The sequence below is a fragment of the Rhinolophus hipposideros genome (genome assembly GCF_964194185.1).
Source record: "Rhinolophus hipposideros genome assembly, chromosome: X".
Taxonomy (NCBI): Eukaryota; Metazoa; Chordata; class Mammalia; order Chiroptera; family Rhinolophidae; genus Rhinolophus; species Rhinolophus hipposideros.
The window spans coordinates 97,344,524-97,361,314 of NC_138046.1; the positions used below are offsets into that span (position 1 = coordinate 97,344,524).

General features: G+C 35.4%; 1 protein-coding gene across 3 annotated transcripts in view; it reads left to right on the forward strand.

Moving 5' to 3' along the window:
• Window positions 1–16,791, forward strand: part of RPGR (retinitis pigmentosa GTPase regulator) — a 57,230-nt gene that overhangs the window by 356 nt on the left and 40,083 nt on the right. For all 3 annotated transcript variants that reach the window (XM_081042601.1, XM_081042602.1, XM_081042603.1), the window contains exons 2-8: window positions 1,513–1,638; window positions 2,066–2,158; window positions 3,586–3,648; window positions 5,698–5,859; window positions 7,332–7,481; window positions 10,414–10,572; window positions 16,172–16,327. In XM_081042601.1, the coding sequence (XP_080898727.1) occupies window positions 1,513–1,638; window positions 2,066–2,158; window positions 3,586–3,648; window positions 5,698–5,859; window positions 7,332–7,481; window positions 10,414–10,572; window positions 16,172–16,327 (909 nt within the window). The remainder of the gene's footprint in view (window positions 1–1,512; window positions 1,639–2,065; window positions 2,159–3,585; window positions 3,649–5,697; window positions 5,860–7,331; window positions 7,482–10,413; window positions 10,573–16,171; window positions 16,328–16,791) is intronic.

Sequence of the window (16,791 nt, forward strand, 5' to 3'; positions counted from 1 at the left end):
ATGACTGAGGGGGAAAAGGAAGGGAGGGACCTGAGCGGGAACAACGGAGAAGGGGGTGCTTGTCTTTTTTGTTCTTTTAAAATACGCTTTCTATGAGTTTCTCGAAGGCACGGGCCAGTTTTTACCTCTCTCTAAAGTTCCCAAAGTACCTCCTTTGAGGTCTCCAGGATCCAGTTATGTATGGAATGCCGTAAAGAGTGGGTAATACGAGGGCTGGAGGTAAAAGAAGATGAGGAAAACGACTTAGAGAAAGGGGGTGAGGAGGGAACCGTTAGCGAGTGATTTTTTAAACACTTTTTTCCCTGAGTTCCAAAAGAACGTTTGACATTGTGACGACATAGATACGTTACCGCATACAAGCTCTCTAACTGAAATAGACGTTTCATGAAGCCGTACTTATTCAAACCACTTCGGATGAGCCCAGATCTTTTCTATAATACAGTCCTTTAAAAATGGTCATCGTGACCCACCAAATTGATTTTCTGATCCACTACTGGGTCATGACAGTTTGAAAAAAAAATACACTGGATTAGAGTAGAATCATGAATTCACAGAAAAAAAAGTATTGCATTTTCTGCCATGCTTTTGGCTCTAACATAGATTCCTGCCCCCCTAGGGTGCACAGCTTAGTGAGGGATACAAGAAAGTAAACAGAATGACAATACCCATACCATTTGACAATAGAAGCCAGGGGAACACAGCAGAACCACCAAACCCTGACTTGGAGTGAGGCTATCAGGGAGGGTTTCCTGGGAAGCCAGAGCAAGACAAAACAGTTAAAAATTATTCATTCTAGGGAAACCCACAGCTTATTCTAGAACCTGGCCTCCCAAATCTCAGTTATCAGAACTGAGATGCCTCTCAGTTATTCTCGAAAGGTTTTCCATGTGGCTACTCTCTTGCACATTAATGTTTACTATTAATACTTATGTTCACTATGTTTTCCTTTCTAGTACCTATTAGTTTCTTTATGTGTGATCACCCCTCCTTGAGGTTTCCTCAAAAGTTGGATCTGGCTTTGGGTGTGTGTGTGTGTGTGTGTATTTAAATGATTATCCAAATGGTACTGGATGGAACTTCTTGCATCCTCCTGATGCTAATGGTGAAACTCAATACTGTCCTGTTTCTGTGTGTGGAGAAAAGTCCTCAGTCAAGGGTTAACCAGTGTGAGTAGGGCACCAACTGTATCAGCTCATGCCAGGGAGCAGATGGTCCACCTGGTGACAGCAGGACTATTAGTAGTCAAAGATTACCCTCCTTGTGATGGTATATGTCTTACTTTGCACCAGTAACTGAATAATACATATTTAATTTAGTAGATGTCATAAATAAAACTAGAATGAAGTCTGAGGAGTAAGACTGAATTAAGGCAGAGGGAGGAGGGCGTAAACAGTGTTATAGCGGAGGCAAAACTGTCATGAAGTGAGGAATCTGAATAAATTGTTGAAAAAATATTTTAGCAACAGGCAACCTAGTAAAAGTTGTAAAATACAAACTATCATATATTTGCAGATTCGGGTGCTGTGTTTACATTTGGAAAAACTAAATTTGCTGAAAATATTCCCAGCAAATTCTGGTTTAAAAATGATGTACCTACATATCTTGCATGTGGAGATGAACATACTGCTATTGTTACAGGTTAGTATTAAAATCCTAAATGAGGATAGTAATACTTAGAGAATCCTAAATATTATAGATGTGCCATGTTTTAAACATATTGAGAATATATAGAAAGTGTTGGAGTTTTTTATTTTGCCAAAGAATTATTGACAAATTGATTTCATCAAGAGTCTTTTAAATTTTAAGTTCCCTTAGTATATTTACAATTTTTATACACACGACCTTTTTGAATAAATCTATTTTATTATATCTATATAATCAAAAACTGTTAGCATATAATCTTAGAAATTCTTTTACACCTAACAGAATCTGGCTAACCTGTTTCAACATGGAAAACAATGACACCTTTTAAGTATAGCATTTTTATTGCTTTGTGATGATTTCATCTCACATTACTTTATGTTGAAAATGCTTCAATTTATTATTTCTTTTTCCTCTCCACCAGGAAATAATAAACTTTACATGTTTGGCAGTAACAACTGGGGCCAGTTAGGATTAGGATCAAAGTCAACTGTTTGCAAACCAACGTGTGTCAAAGGTTTGGGGTCTTTTCTTCTTTATCACTTTAAATATGTAACTAACTATATAAAGTAGTTTTATATTGATTGTGTAGTCCTTTAATGTCATATTATAAGTAATAAAGCCTTTAGTTTTTTATTTTCTGATATTTACTTGAATATTGTTGGCATTTAGCTTTATTTTTTATGTGATACTTAGAACTACTTTTATATGTTAGGATCTAAAAATCACATTGATTTTAAACCTAGAGGCCACAAAGGAAGTAATAATTCTATAGTATTGCACTTGAACATTTTTTTCCTTGTTTGTAAATCTACTTAAATATTACTAGCTTTCTATAGGCAGAGAACAAGCAATATAATGTTAGAATTTTGAGCTCTGTCTCATTTGTTAGAGTTGTAGACGTCATGGTCCCTTGTAGTTGCTGCTTTTATAAAACACACTTGACCCTGCTGTATCTAGTGAGTAGGTGTACTGAACAAAACACCAAGACTAGTGGTTGATTAGTATTAGTGATCTTACAAGAACAACAGGACAAACTATTTTAAATCAGGACTGTCCTAGAAAATAGGGAACATATAATACCTTTACAAAGCTTTCTTGCTGTTATGTGTAAAGCTTCTGTTTAGATATAACCTGTGAACATCAACTAAATTTGAATGATGATGGAAATTCCTTGGGATGTGACAAGAGCAGTACTTTACCTTCCTGGCTAAATTTTTAATTTCAGCTTAAAAATTTCAGTGTAATTTATCATACCCATGCTATTTATTGGTGTTGTTGTGGAACTTTTAAAGTACTGTACTTGGTCAAAAAATATTTATTGGGCACAGTCTACTAAGCGGTTGGGTATATTCATGCCTATAATTCTTCCTCTCAAATGTCTAATGACAAGATCCTTGAGACCAGGGATTCTGTCTTAGTGATCTTTGCAACTGCTATGCTAAGCACTTCAGAGATGTTCTATAAAGGTTTTTTTAAAATGTGTAAATGAATAAATGAAGAACTTTAACATAGGTGTACACCTATGAATATTGGACTTACAGTGTTTCGTTGCGTGAGGTAGAAGGTGAACGTGATGATGGTGATGGCAGATTAGGTGATAGAACAGGTTGGTAAGGAGGCAGTATAACAGAATGCAATAGATCTCAGCACATATTACTTACCTTCAGAGTCTTTAAAAATACATGGATGCCTAGGCCTTAGCTTAGACCTTCTGTCTCATTCTCCAGGGATGGGGCTGAGCTATCTGTATTTTTCTCAGAGATCCACTGGTTATTATGATGCACTACTAGTTCTAAGAACTTTTGGTTTAGTAGTTTGGAAATCAACTTTGGAGTCAGACAGGCCTGAGTTTAATTTGCAATTCTACCACTTAGTTACCATTTGACCTGTATTATTTATCATTTTCATAACCAAAAAATATTTTAATTGTCACATTTTTAGCCTTAAAACCTGAAAAGGTGAAACTGGCTGCCTGTGGTCGGAACCACACCCTCGTTTCAACAGGTATGGTATTCAATCTGTATGACTTCCTGCCCAGTGTGAGGACTGTACATTAGTGGCTGTGTAAAATTAATAATAATCGTACCTTGGCAACAGTAAGATTAGGATTTTTTAAAAATGTAAATGCTTAGTACACTTGTTTGCCTTTGAAAATATGCAGATAAATGTTAAATGGCTGAAGAAAAAGCTTTTTTCTTGGATTATGTCAAGGGATAGCATCTCCTTACCTGTGTGCACATCTCAGGGGCTGATTGTTCCTGATCTTACTCTTCCTTCTTCTTTTCTGAGAGTGAGTGGGAGCCTCACATCCACCCCTACTGATGGGAGTCAGCACAATTTCAATCAAAATCCAAACAGGCTGTGTGTGTGTGTGTGTGTGTGTGGCGGGGAGCAGGGTATGTGTATGTAGAAATTGACAAGGTGATTCTTAAGTTTATATGGAAAAGCAAAGGACCTAGCATAGCAAAGCAGTTTTGAGAACAAAACTGGAGAACTAGCACTACCTGATTGCAAGGCCTACTGTAAACCTGCAGTAATCAAGCCAGTGTGCTATTAGCGAAAAGATAGACAAAGCTTAATAGAACGTAATAGAGTACAGAAATAGACCCACATGTATATGCCCAACTAATATTTGACAAAGGTGTCAAGGTAATTCAATGGAGAAAAGGTAGTCTTGTCAACAAATGCTGCCGAAACAATTAGACATCTGACCACTGAGCAGTCCTTCTTATCTCCTTTCCTCCCCACAACAGCTCCTTCTGTCTTCAGGCTCTTCTCACTGCCTTGGCTCCTCAGCTCTCTGCCTGCATTCATACTTTCCCTTGCTGAAATGTCTTTTCACTTACTCAGATTCTTATCTTTCAAGATGCAGCCATATGTCTTACTTCTTCCATGGAGCTTTTTGTGACTATTCAACTTTTTACTCATGTGGTTTTCTGAACTGCTTTAAGCATTTCACCAACTCTGGTTGGCTCCATATGTGTTAAATTGTATGGTCCAATTCCACGTGGCCTTGTAGTAGCTTCCATTTGAAAGCTAGTCTTGTTTCCTCAGTTAGGTTTCATTTTTTAAAATATCTGATTTTTAATTTTTACTGATTCATGCTGATTTTTGCCCTCAGTTTCCCCTATGATTTAGCAAGGCTTTAACTTCATATGCACTTTTATGACAAATATCGCTAATTTTTAATATGTGTATGTTTCAAAAAGTCTTCATTACTTTAGAGTTTACTGGCAATTTTTATTATCTAGGAATGATATACTTCTTAATTAAGAAAGTAATTAACAAACATTTATATAGTGCTTCCAATGAGCCAAATGGTGTTCTAACAATTTTATAAATGTTTACCAATTTAATATTCATAACAGCTCTATGAAGTAGGCACTATTATTGCCCCTGTTTTGCAGATGAGGAAAAGGAGACACTGAGAGGTTAGGTATAGCTTGCCCAAGGTCACACAAGCCAGAATTTGCACTCAGGAAGTCTGGCTGTGGAGTCGTCTCTCCTAAATACAATGCTATACTGCCTTCCTACTTAGCTAGAAAATTAAAAGAATTAAACAACATAGACTTTTCATGTTTCTAATTATGTTCTTCTTGGATTTGCCTCATTTTATTTATTTGTTACCTATTATATCTTAGCTTTAATAGGTATAGAAGTTAAAATTAATGAACCATATCACTTTTATAATAGTTTGACTGGGATTGTAAACTAATTTGGAAATTACTTTCCTCTTTTCTGCTCTGAATTAATCGAGTGCTGCATGAGTAAGAAAATACATTCCACACATTCTGTGCATTTCAATTGCTACTGGAACTCTAGAATCATTTTTTAAATCTCACAAAAATGTATATATAGCCTTGTTTGTTTTGCTTTCTTGCTTTCTTGCTTTCTTTCTTTTTTTTGATGATGGAATGAAGTTGTGTACCAAATTATAGAATAATGTCAGCTTTCAACTTTCTTCACTGTTAATCGAGGAAATAGCTGGTATACATTGGTCTGCTTATTAAGATGGTGACTATAGTATATTGATGTTTTCTTTTCCACGTGCAGAAGGAGGCAAAGTATATGCAGCTGGAGGAAACAATGAAGGACAACTCGGTCTTGGTGACACTAAAGACAGAAGCACTTTTCATCCAATTGATTTTTTTACATCCCAGCAGCATCAGGTTAAACAGCTCTCTGCTGGATCTAACACTTCAGCTGCACTAACCGGTGAGACATTTTTCCATTTCAAGCTGGGGCACATCCCTTTTCTTTAGACCAGAATATTACCAATTCAGTAAATTGAAGACACCATTGCTGTTTAGGTTTCTTTCATTGACGATGTGTTTCCAGGGTACATTTTAAGTAGAACTTTAAATCATGACATACATTATAATTTTATGCTTATTTAGAGTTAGATGTCAACATACATTTTGAAGGTGATTGTTAAATAAATTCTAAGTTATGCTGTCTATCTACTTATTTAATATTGTTAAACATCTTTATTGTATGTTCTGAAAATTATACTTGCAGCTTTAATGAAGTTGCTGTCAGACACATCATAGAAATCTTTGGATATATGTTGTTAAAATACAGTTTGTAGCAGTCATTGCACCTCTCTGCCTCCCTATCAAAAGCCTGTATGAGAAACAACTTTAACGTTTGGAGCCAAGATAAACCTGGTCTCGTTGAAGAAGCTGCCAGTGTGCTTCTTTGTCCCAGTCTGGAGAGCTGTTTCCTCTGGCTGTTAGGAGCCAGAGTCGGCTCCGTGGTTTCATCCCTCAGTTCTGTCAGCGTGTACAGCTAGCATTTTGACATTCTTCTCCTGGTTCTTATTTTCAATCTGCCGTTTATTTGCCTTATTATTAAATTACTTCAAAGATTAAATTTTAAAAATTAATTAAAAGGTAAATAAATAAGTCTACATGATTTTTTTAAATTAAAGTTTATTGGGGTGACAATGGTTAGTCAAGTAACATAGATTTCAGGTGCACAATTCTGTATTACATCATCTATAAATCCCATTGTGTGTTCACCACCCAGAGTCAGTTCTCCTTCCATCACCATATATTTGATCCCCTTTACCCTCATCTACCACCCCCCTATGATTTCTTTCTAAAATAATTTTTCTAGGTTAGCTTTTTCTGACATCGAAACCCTGCTCAAGAAACAACATGAGTTAACCTGTATTTGAGATGCTATATATCTCCTTTTTCTCTGAAACTAAATTACATGTTTTCAAGTATAAATTATAAAACAAAAGGAGGGGATACATTTATTTTTTTCTTTCTTTAAAGCATTTCCACAGTGTTCTCAGAGCCAGCTCTTCCAGGCCATGACGACCTGGGACTTGTCATTCAGTTCAGACTGCTCGAAAGGATAAAACCATTTTCTATTTAGAGACATTAAAATAAGAAAAGATTATTATAGGAAAGGACATTCTGTCTTTGCTATTGAGATAAAAATATGGACATGACTAAAGTGATTTACATCAGGGTATTCTCTGTCCTTTATCATTATAGAAGCATTTCATAATAGAAATTGAACTCTTAAGTAACTAGCTGGTATAAATGTCTTAGTAGTACTTTCTTTCAAGACACATCATTTTTCTAAATTAAAAAATAAATGGGCTGTTGGAAATATAATTACATGATAGCCGTGCCACTTTTAAAACTTTTTTTTCCTCCTTGTTTTCTTTATAGAGGACGGAAAGCTTTTCATGTGGGGAGATAATTCTGAAGGACAGATTGGTTTAAAAAATGTTCCTAATGTATGTTTTCCCCATCAAGTGACCGTTGGGAAACCTGTCGCCTGGATCTCTTGTGGATATTACCATTCAGCTTTTGTAACAAGTAAGACAGAATATCTTGGATTCATCATGTTATCTCCCATTTCTAAGTTATTACTAAATTAGTAATAAAATGATAGGCCATTCTACAGTTCCATACAGATGATACCATGGTCGTCCTTGTAATGAAATAATTTGGTCTGTTTTAGGTCACAGTGTTTCTCCATTTCAATAATGAGAGTTTATCATTTCCAACTCTCTCTGACGTGTTAACTTTTAACGTGACTATTACGTATATTAGAAAAAAACAAAATTTTTGTGCTCGAAACCCTTCTAAGTTTCTTGGACTCTTGGCATGAAAAACGAGACCTGTGGGCTGCTTTCCCCTGGATCCACTTGCCCCTGTACTTTGACCTATTTTCCTCTTGTTCTGATCATTTTCTTCTATTGTTTCAATAAGTGAGGCATATACTTTCACTGTGGGAACAGGAGTGAAGACTAGATGGAAAAGAAGCTAGGTCAGTATGGGATACGATTTCTTTGGTGAGACTTTTCTCAGCATCCTCAATGTCTCTCTTTCCTGGGCTCACTGGCAACTTTTTTTACCTTGGTTAAAATATTTGAAATGTTGGACTTTATTATAATCTACACTGACACTAGTAATAATAGGAGAAATATAATCATGGCCTTCCATCTTATTGATGGTTTTTCTAACAGTAATAACACCTAGAGGAAATAGTTTTGTGGCCCCTCTTAGCCATCTCTCTAAATCTTTTTTTTTTTAAATTTATTCCTTATTCCACGCACCTCAGATTCAGTTTTAGAAAGTGCCAATTGACTGATCCCAGTGCTCCCCAGGTTTACCAGTGAACTGGTAGCAGGTTGGTACCAAGAGAGGGTGAAATTCTGCTTGGTTGATATTGTTCAGCGCTGTATCAAGTTGTGTCTTGAACAAGCTGATAATCGGTAAATATTTTCCACTGAGGGAGCTAGTGAAGGAATGACCAATTGATTGTATTCCTTGGGGCAATACCACCTACCAACTTACTAGTAACTTTAGGGCTCCTGGTGTGGTTTTGTAGTCTATGCTCTCTTTGTTCATAAAGCAAAACAAAAAGGGAAAAGACAAACAAAAATCTCAAGCAAAAGCATTGTCTTTCTTGGGTTCTAATAAAACTGCCAGAATCACTTTTATGACTAAACTGTGCTTTATTTAGTAGAGGAACAAGTGGAATTGTTCCTCTTAACCAACACATTAAATTGCGCTTTTTTGCTTTGTTTTTTTGTTTACATGCCTTCAAAAAAAAAAAGAACTTTATTGAGATACAGCTCACCTAGCATACAATTTACCCATGTTAATGTACAAAGAGCAGCATGAATTTCTAGATAGAGGTGAAAAGAGACTCATGTGGACTCAGTAACTCATTTCATATGCGAGACAAAAGGCATGGGAAAGGGCAGGAGCTGCCTTACTGGGCACCTCTTCTGTGCCAGTGTTTGCTAAATACTTCTTAGAAAACTGGGATCAAGAAAACTTCATTTTCTATACAGATCAATCCAAAACATCAGTATAGCTATGTTTGCAGTATTTGACCAAGTTTATTATTATTATTAAAGTATAGTTGGCATACAATATTATATTAGTTTCAGGTTTGACCAAATTTTAAGTGGCGCATACCAGGTGTGTTTGATACCCCACAACTTCCCTAAGTTCTATGATTTGCTAAAAGGACTCCTAAGCTTCAATAGCAGGTTATACTCACGGCTAAGAGTTATTACAGAGCTAAAGCAACAGTAAAAAAATGTGTATTGGCAGAGTCCAGAGAGGTTTGGCATAAGCTTCCTCGACCTTCCTCTCTCCAGGCCACACAGGACATGCTTCCTCTTTGGCAGCCAATTTTAGGGACATGTGTGTAATGCCTCTGCCCGGGGAATCCCACGCTAGTCTCAGGGTCTGAGGCTTTTACGTGGGGTGCAGGTCATGCAGGTACATCCGGCTAGCAACTGGCCACAGCATCTGAAACTCAGGTCCCTCATCAATGTTGATGGTTGTGCAAAGCAACCCTAAGAAGCTAAGATGGCAGAATTTATTGCTCCAAGTGTATATAACAAAATCATCGATCACTAACCTAAAGAACACTCCAAGGGCCATATTCCCAGTGATTGGTCAGTAGTCAGTGGTGGTTCTCTTGGAGACACAGTTAATTAGCCACAAGACATGCTGTGTTACCTCTTTCCTCACACCAGTGGTGATGTTCTGTGTCATTCTTTAAATTATATATTTACAAAGTTTTTTAAGTTGCTGCTTTATAGAACTCAGTTCAGTTCATAGAAATGAATAAAGAAATCCTACTTTCAGGAAGCTCATGGTCATGGTACGGTAAGTGTAAAAACAGAAGCAAATCAATAGTGTTGGTATGGACAAGGCAGTGATGAAATATCAGTGGTTCCTTGATAAGAGAGCCCTTCTGGAGGAAGTACCATCTAACTGAGTAAAATCTGTTATCTTAAGACTATACCACATATTTACTCACATATAAGTGAGTTTTTTGAAACAAGTTTTATAAAAAGCAATTATTCATTTATTCAACAAGTATTCATTAAACGGTCAGCATACTAGACACTCTGCTAAGTTTTTGGAATACCATAATGAGCAAAACAAAATCCATGTCCTTATGGGGGCTGCATGCCTGGTCATTTTGTTTGATTAAAAGGAAGTCAAAGAAGTAAGATAGTCTCTCTTTTGTGAAACAGCTGAAATAATTTTTAGTGATGGTCATGAAGTATTCATAAAGATTTTGGACTGGAATAATCAAGGGGAAGAGAAAATCTGGCTTTATTTATTCACCATACAGTAAAAATATCTCAAGAAAGTTAAAATTTATTAAGTTGCCATTTTCTAAATTTTTTTATTGAACGTGAAAACCTGTACTAAAAAGACCAGTATCTTGTTCATATTTATGTCATCATTGATCACTGTTCTTTTCCTTTAATAGTTGAGGGGGAACTGTATACATTTGGAGAAACTGAGTGTGGGAAGTTAGGTCTTCCCCAACAGTTGCTGATGAATCACACAGTGCCCCAGATGGTGCCTGGAATTCCTGATAAAGTGATCCAAGTAGCTTGTGGCGGAGGGCATACTGTGGCTCTCACAGGTATGTGTGGACCCTGCTGCCCCGTTCCTTGCTTTCTATAGTGGCTAATGAAAACAAATGTGCTATTTTTTTACATCTGATTTACCCTCTCAAGTGATTTTTAAGTGTACAGTGCTATACAGTATTATCTATAGGCACAATGTTGTGTGGCAGATCTCTAGAACTTACCTTGCATAGCTGAAACTTTATACCCTCCCCCAGCTCCTGGCAACCACCATTTCAGTCTCTGCTCCTGAGTTTCACTATTTCAGATAACTCATATAAATTGGCCTTGAATCTTTTATTGTTAAGATCCCAACCTTTTATTTCTATAGTTAATATACATTTCTGGCCTATGGGAAAATTTCTTAACTAGAAAAAATGAATCTTGTTGAATTGGTTTTGCTAATAACATAATTGATATTTGTATGATCGTAACACCTTAATGGCAGTAAATGACATGTTTTTAGGTCATTTTCAAGGACAAACTGTTTTACATATATATATATACATTTTCCATATATATATTCCACATTTATCTAAAATTGACGTTATTTTTTCCTGAAAAATTTTCTTTTGGAAAGCCCCCTTTCCATGCTATTTTCCACAGTCATTGATAATTCTTTGTGATATTCACCATGTATAACTTGGTGATTTCTCTGTGATTTTTATGTTCTGTTATAGTAATTCATTAAAAAGTGTTAAGATTTTAAATTACAGAAAATTACAGATAATAAAAGGAAGTTAGAACCTTAATAGTAATATCACTTTTGAATTTTGTGCTTGGTATGACGTCATTTCTCAGGATTCTAGTCAATATATTAAAATATACTTACACTTGATAATATGCTTACTAAATTGATGTTCCCAAATTTGTTCAGCATTAGCTTTATTTCAGATGAGTATTGTAGAGATAATATAGTTACGTAGTGAATTATGATTTTTTTGGTTGAAAAGAAATGAATGGTTTCTGAAATTGCCATTTAATCTTCAGTAACCCGAGGTTCGAAGTGTTCCAGACACATTTTGAGTAATATCCAATTCTCAGATGATATGCTTAATGTCCTGAGGTAATTAGGCATATTTTTAGATTTTCCTCTCTAACATAGCTTTCCCTTGACTTCGTGTTCTAGTCCCAGTCATGCATATTAAGCTATGGTTTCCCAGAATTACAATTTCCAGATGGAGTCTTTTTCCAAGTTAGAAATAATTTTTTTTCAAGACCTCAACTCTAAATTTGGAAATAATTCTGAGGTTTAAGATTTTTTTTTGAATTTTTGCTGACAAAATGAATTTTCATATATTTTCAGAAAATTTATTTTAGGAATTAAACTTTGAAATTAACCTTTATAAATCATCTGAAAATTCATTCTATAGGCAAAAATGCAACTTGTTATGTATTTTCGCTAGTTTATACAAAGATTATAGAAATAATTTATTAGGTGATTGAAGGTTATTCTGAAGTATACAAATGTTGATTATACAATAATAATGTCATTCAACCATACGTTATAAAATATTTTCATATAAAATGAGCACCAAGATAATCCATGACACTTTTTTCAATGTTTACAACAATATTTTTTTATTTTACGTAGTGTTGCCTAGTTTACAAAATACTTTTAATTATACTTAAAATAAAAATTGCACTTAAGTGTGTTGTATTTTCTTAACAACATCATCGACATTCATATTCCTGTGGACTTTCTTTTGAGGTTTAAAACCATATTTTCAGAAATTGATTGTTTTTTCCAGATTTTTACAGACTTTGGGATCTCACAGACCAGTAAAGTTTTTATATTTTAAATTTTTTCTTTTGTAAAAATATGAGGACCAACAGTATTTGCCAACTTCTGATTTGCATTTGGCTAAATGTGGACATTGTAAAAAAAATGCAGTCTGTTTTTACCATTTTATCATGAAGTAAGGGGCATTTCCAAAACAATAATTAAGCTCTTAATTTTATAATACAAGACATACCGCTTAAATTGTATAAATTTATTTGTGTGGAAAATTCACTACTTTGCCTATTTTTCACATTTCTCTATGGACCTGTGAGAGCTTTATTATGAGCCAGCCCTGATGTAAAACCTGTATTCTGGAGCACAGTGTGAATAGAAAGATTAAATATTTAGTTCTACCTGGTGAAGAAATAGACCTGAAGAGTGTATTGACCATCGATTTGACTAAGTACCTAAGAGTTATACAATACTTTGCAAGACCTGTAAGGATAGAATAGCTAACCATCTGTTCTAGATTATTCCCTTCACTAAAGGAAAGGGCTTGTGTTAGATGCTTTTATGGGAGTCATCCCTACCTTTGTTTTTTCTTGTGTCTGTAACTCTGATCTTAAAATCTATTTCGCTGTCATTCATTAAAATACTTGAAAGATTTAATTTACTAAAATAATTCAAAGAACTAATTTAAATTAGTTCATTGCTGATGAATTTATTTAAAACGTAATATTTAAATGTGACTATGATAAATTAGAAAATACAACTACTGGTTGTAGTGAGGATATGATTAGTTTCTCCTTAGAATTGGGGAAACAATGGACTGGTGTTGAGAAGGTGTCGGACTGAAACTTGGGACACACTAAGTGAGGCAGAGTGATAGATATCATTGTGTATATCGTCCACAGTAGTTACCAAAAGATGAGAAAGTCCTGGTTATAAGATGGGGTCCATAATGAAATCTGAATGCCAAGGAAAATAAGAATTTATCTTCACTTCTCCAGATTACCGTATTTTGCTGTGTATAATGAATGTGCTTCCGTGTATAATGCGCACCCACATTTTTGGCCCAGACTTTCAAGGAAAAAATCTTTCATTTTAATTTTGTAATTCAAATTTCTGTTTGTTTACATTTAGGTACTTGTTTTTTGTATTATAAAGGAATTTTAGCATTTATTTTTTACCATTATGGTACAAGAAATTTTATGTACTGGTAGTAAATTTACGATATATACACATCATAGAAGGCCAAGAACTCTTCGTCGTTGCAAGTTTGTCATAAGTTCAAAAAACCGATTATCATATTCCAGGGTATTATTTTGCTTATGGATATTGTTATTGATTTCTAGAGTTACACTTTTAACTCATAAGCATAAATGAATTAAAAACATTTATATATAGATACAGAATTAATACTACCCGTGTATAATGCGCATCCCTGTTTTTTCCCTTTTCCCCCTACCCCCCAACTCTGAGTCAAGCCATTGTTCTCCATCTAGTAGTGGAGGACGCCGCAGCTCACTGGCCCATGATGGTTATGATCATTGCATTCTGCTCTACCCGGCTGAGCCAGTCGGTCACTGGCTGCTGGCTGGCTGCTTACTACAGCTCTCGCCGGCTGCCGGACACTCATGCTGGCCGCTGGCCACTCAATGCAGCTCATGGCAGCACAGGGCAGCTTACGCCTGTCGCTGACCGCTGATGGTACCCCAGCTCCAGGTCGAGCTGTTGTTCTCAATCTAGCTGTAGAGGGCGCAGCTCACTGGCCCATGTGGGAAGAACCGGCGACCTCAGTGTTAGGAGCACTGTGCTCCAACCACCTGAGCCACCTGGCTGCCCCTGCATCCTTATTTTTAAGAATATTTTTTTTAAAAGGAGGGCGCAGCTCACAGTGGCCCATGCAGGGATTGAACCAGCAACCTTGGTGTTGTTAGCACCACGCTCTAACCAACTGAGCTAACAGGCCACCCCATGCATCCTTATTTTTCCCTCACAAATTTGGGCAAAAAAGTGTGCATTATGCATGGCAAAATACGGTATGTTTGGACAAATTCAAGGTCTCTACAGGGCAACAAGTTACTAGTCATGAAATCAAATGTATTGTGTGAAATTAGAGTAATATTGATCTGAAGCCAATTAATAAAATCTGTTTTCCCAATATAATATTTATTAAAACTGAATTGTTAATCTTACAAAGGTGATACGACCAAAAATTATATTAGTTGTTATATGTAATGTTCTTAGATTAAAGAGCCTTAGGTCATTTTTAAAAATAGAAACTATTGTCATCGTTAATTATCCAAGCACCTGAAAGCGAACCTAACAGGATAAGGAACAAAATGTTTGTAACATGATTCAGACGGCCTAAAAGACCTAATTTTACAGGCCAATATCAGATGGCTCAAGAAACTTACAATAATTGTTGGCCAGCTAGAGAGAGACATTGTTTTAATTTACCTAACATTTTACTCTTAAGCCAAACATTCAGAACTGGAGGTATGACATGTGATTATTAATTAAACTAAGAGATGGTATTTTTGACACTTGAAATAAGGATCTGTTTTTGCCATTGCCTCCGTGTGGCTGCATATCCTTGACACACCATATTTTCTTTAAGAAGTAATATCCGTATGTCTTATTTGTGAAGTAAACATTCTTATTAGGCAGAAAAAATATAAAGCCATATGACAGTAATGCGTTCCTCAGTATCCCTAATTGTCAGAATAAGATGAGTTGATTAGGTAATTACTTTTTAGAAAAATGTTCTTTACAACTAAGCGTCCTTTTATGTTTTAAAATCTGCCTGAATGTTTTCTCATTTAATCCTCATAGCATCTCGGGGCCGGCCCGGTGGCTCAGGCGGTTGGAGCTCCTTGCTCCTAACTCCGAAGGCTGCCGGTTCGATTCCCACATGGGCCAGCGGGCTCTCAACAAAAAAAGGCAAAAAAAAAAAAAAAAAAAAAAAAACATCCGGAATCCTCATAGCATCTCGATTAGAAAAGGATTATAACGTCAAAGAATTCATGTAACTTGCCTACTTGTCACAGCTGCTAATAATGAAGCTTTGGGCTCCTGTCTGAATCCAAAGCTCTGACTCCTCCATATCAGGAGAGGCAATGTATTAACTGTGGAGTAGACTAATGTAATAAACACTGCACTTCCTGACACGGGGGCTAGCCAGAGTTGTGTGTCTAAAAGGACCCTTTCATCACCACTTATTTATCCTGTTTTTGTACTTTTCCATTTCTAGGGAATATATGTGCATAATATTTACTAAGTTATTGGAGGTCCTTTGGAATCACTTAAAAATATTATTATAATATAGGTGAAAGTTTTTTTACCCTTCTTTCATTATTATCGTATTTTCTAGTAAAGCAGAATTACCTGTGAATAAATCTAGTAGTATCTACTGCAAGTTTTAATTCTCATGCAAATTCTCTTCTGAAATTGTTTTATAAAATAGACTATTCTAGTAAACTACTTTTGAAAGCAAGGACTTTTCTGTAGGAAACACTTCATTTTTTATTTAAGACAGTGAAGGGACTTAGCTTAATGACAATTGATGCTTTTTAAAGAGCTGCATGATAATTAGAGACATTGTATGTAGTTTACCAACTTAACGCATTTTTCAGTAATTCCATTTATGGTTATATGTAAAAGATGAAATCAGGCCCCTGCCATAATATTTACAATTGTGTACCTTGTCATCTTTCTCTTACTTCATCATTGAGAAATGTATACTTAAGTATTAGATATTCTCATATGGGTATTTCTTTCAGAGACACTTAATCTTCATTGTAGAAGATTGAATATTACAGTTTTTCTAGAGCTAATGGTAACAGTGCTTCCCTGCAATCCTTTTCTTATATTTGCCCCTTCCCTTCCAGAGAAAGCTGTGTACACCTTTGGACTAGGGCAATTTGGCCAGCTGGGCCTTGGCACTTTTCTCTTTGAAACTGCAGAACCCAGAGTCATTGAGCCTATTAAGGACCAGAAAATAATTTATGTTTCCTGTGGAGAAAATCACACAGCTTTGATAACAGGTACAGATCAGATTTCTGTTATATATTTATAGAACATATATTATTCTATTTATAGAATATATATATATATATATTTCTGTTATATATATAGTATTTATTATTACAAAATAAATACTATATGGAATGAATGTATCTACCTTAAACAAATGAATTAATAACTGAGGAAATGGAATTCTTTAATTTATCAAAGTATAAATTTGTAAACTCCTTTTTAATTTCAATACTATTTCAAATCAGTCTAAATAATCCAAAGATTTAGACCCTCAAAATATGTCAGTGGTGTCAGAGGTAAGACCGTAGCATTTTACTTTGGCAGAAAGCTCGAATCTTTTAAAAATTGTATCACTTTGAAGGCTCTTACCTCTTCCCTCAGGCCAGAGGGAAAAAAATCTTACAAGAAAGAAGTTATTTTAAAACATTCCTGTTCAATCTGACAGAGCTGCATTCAGGCTGGGTAAATTCTT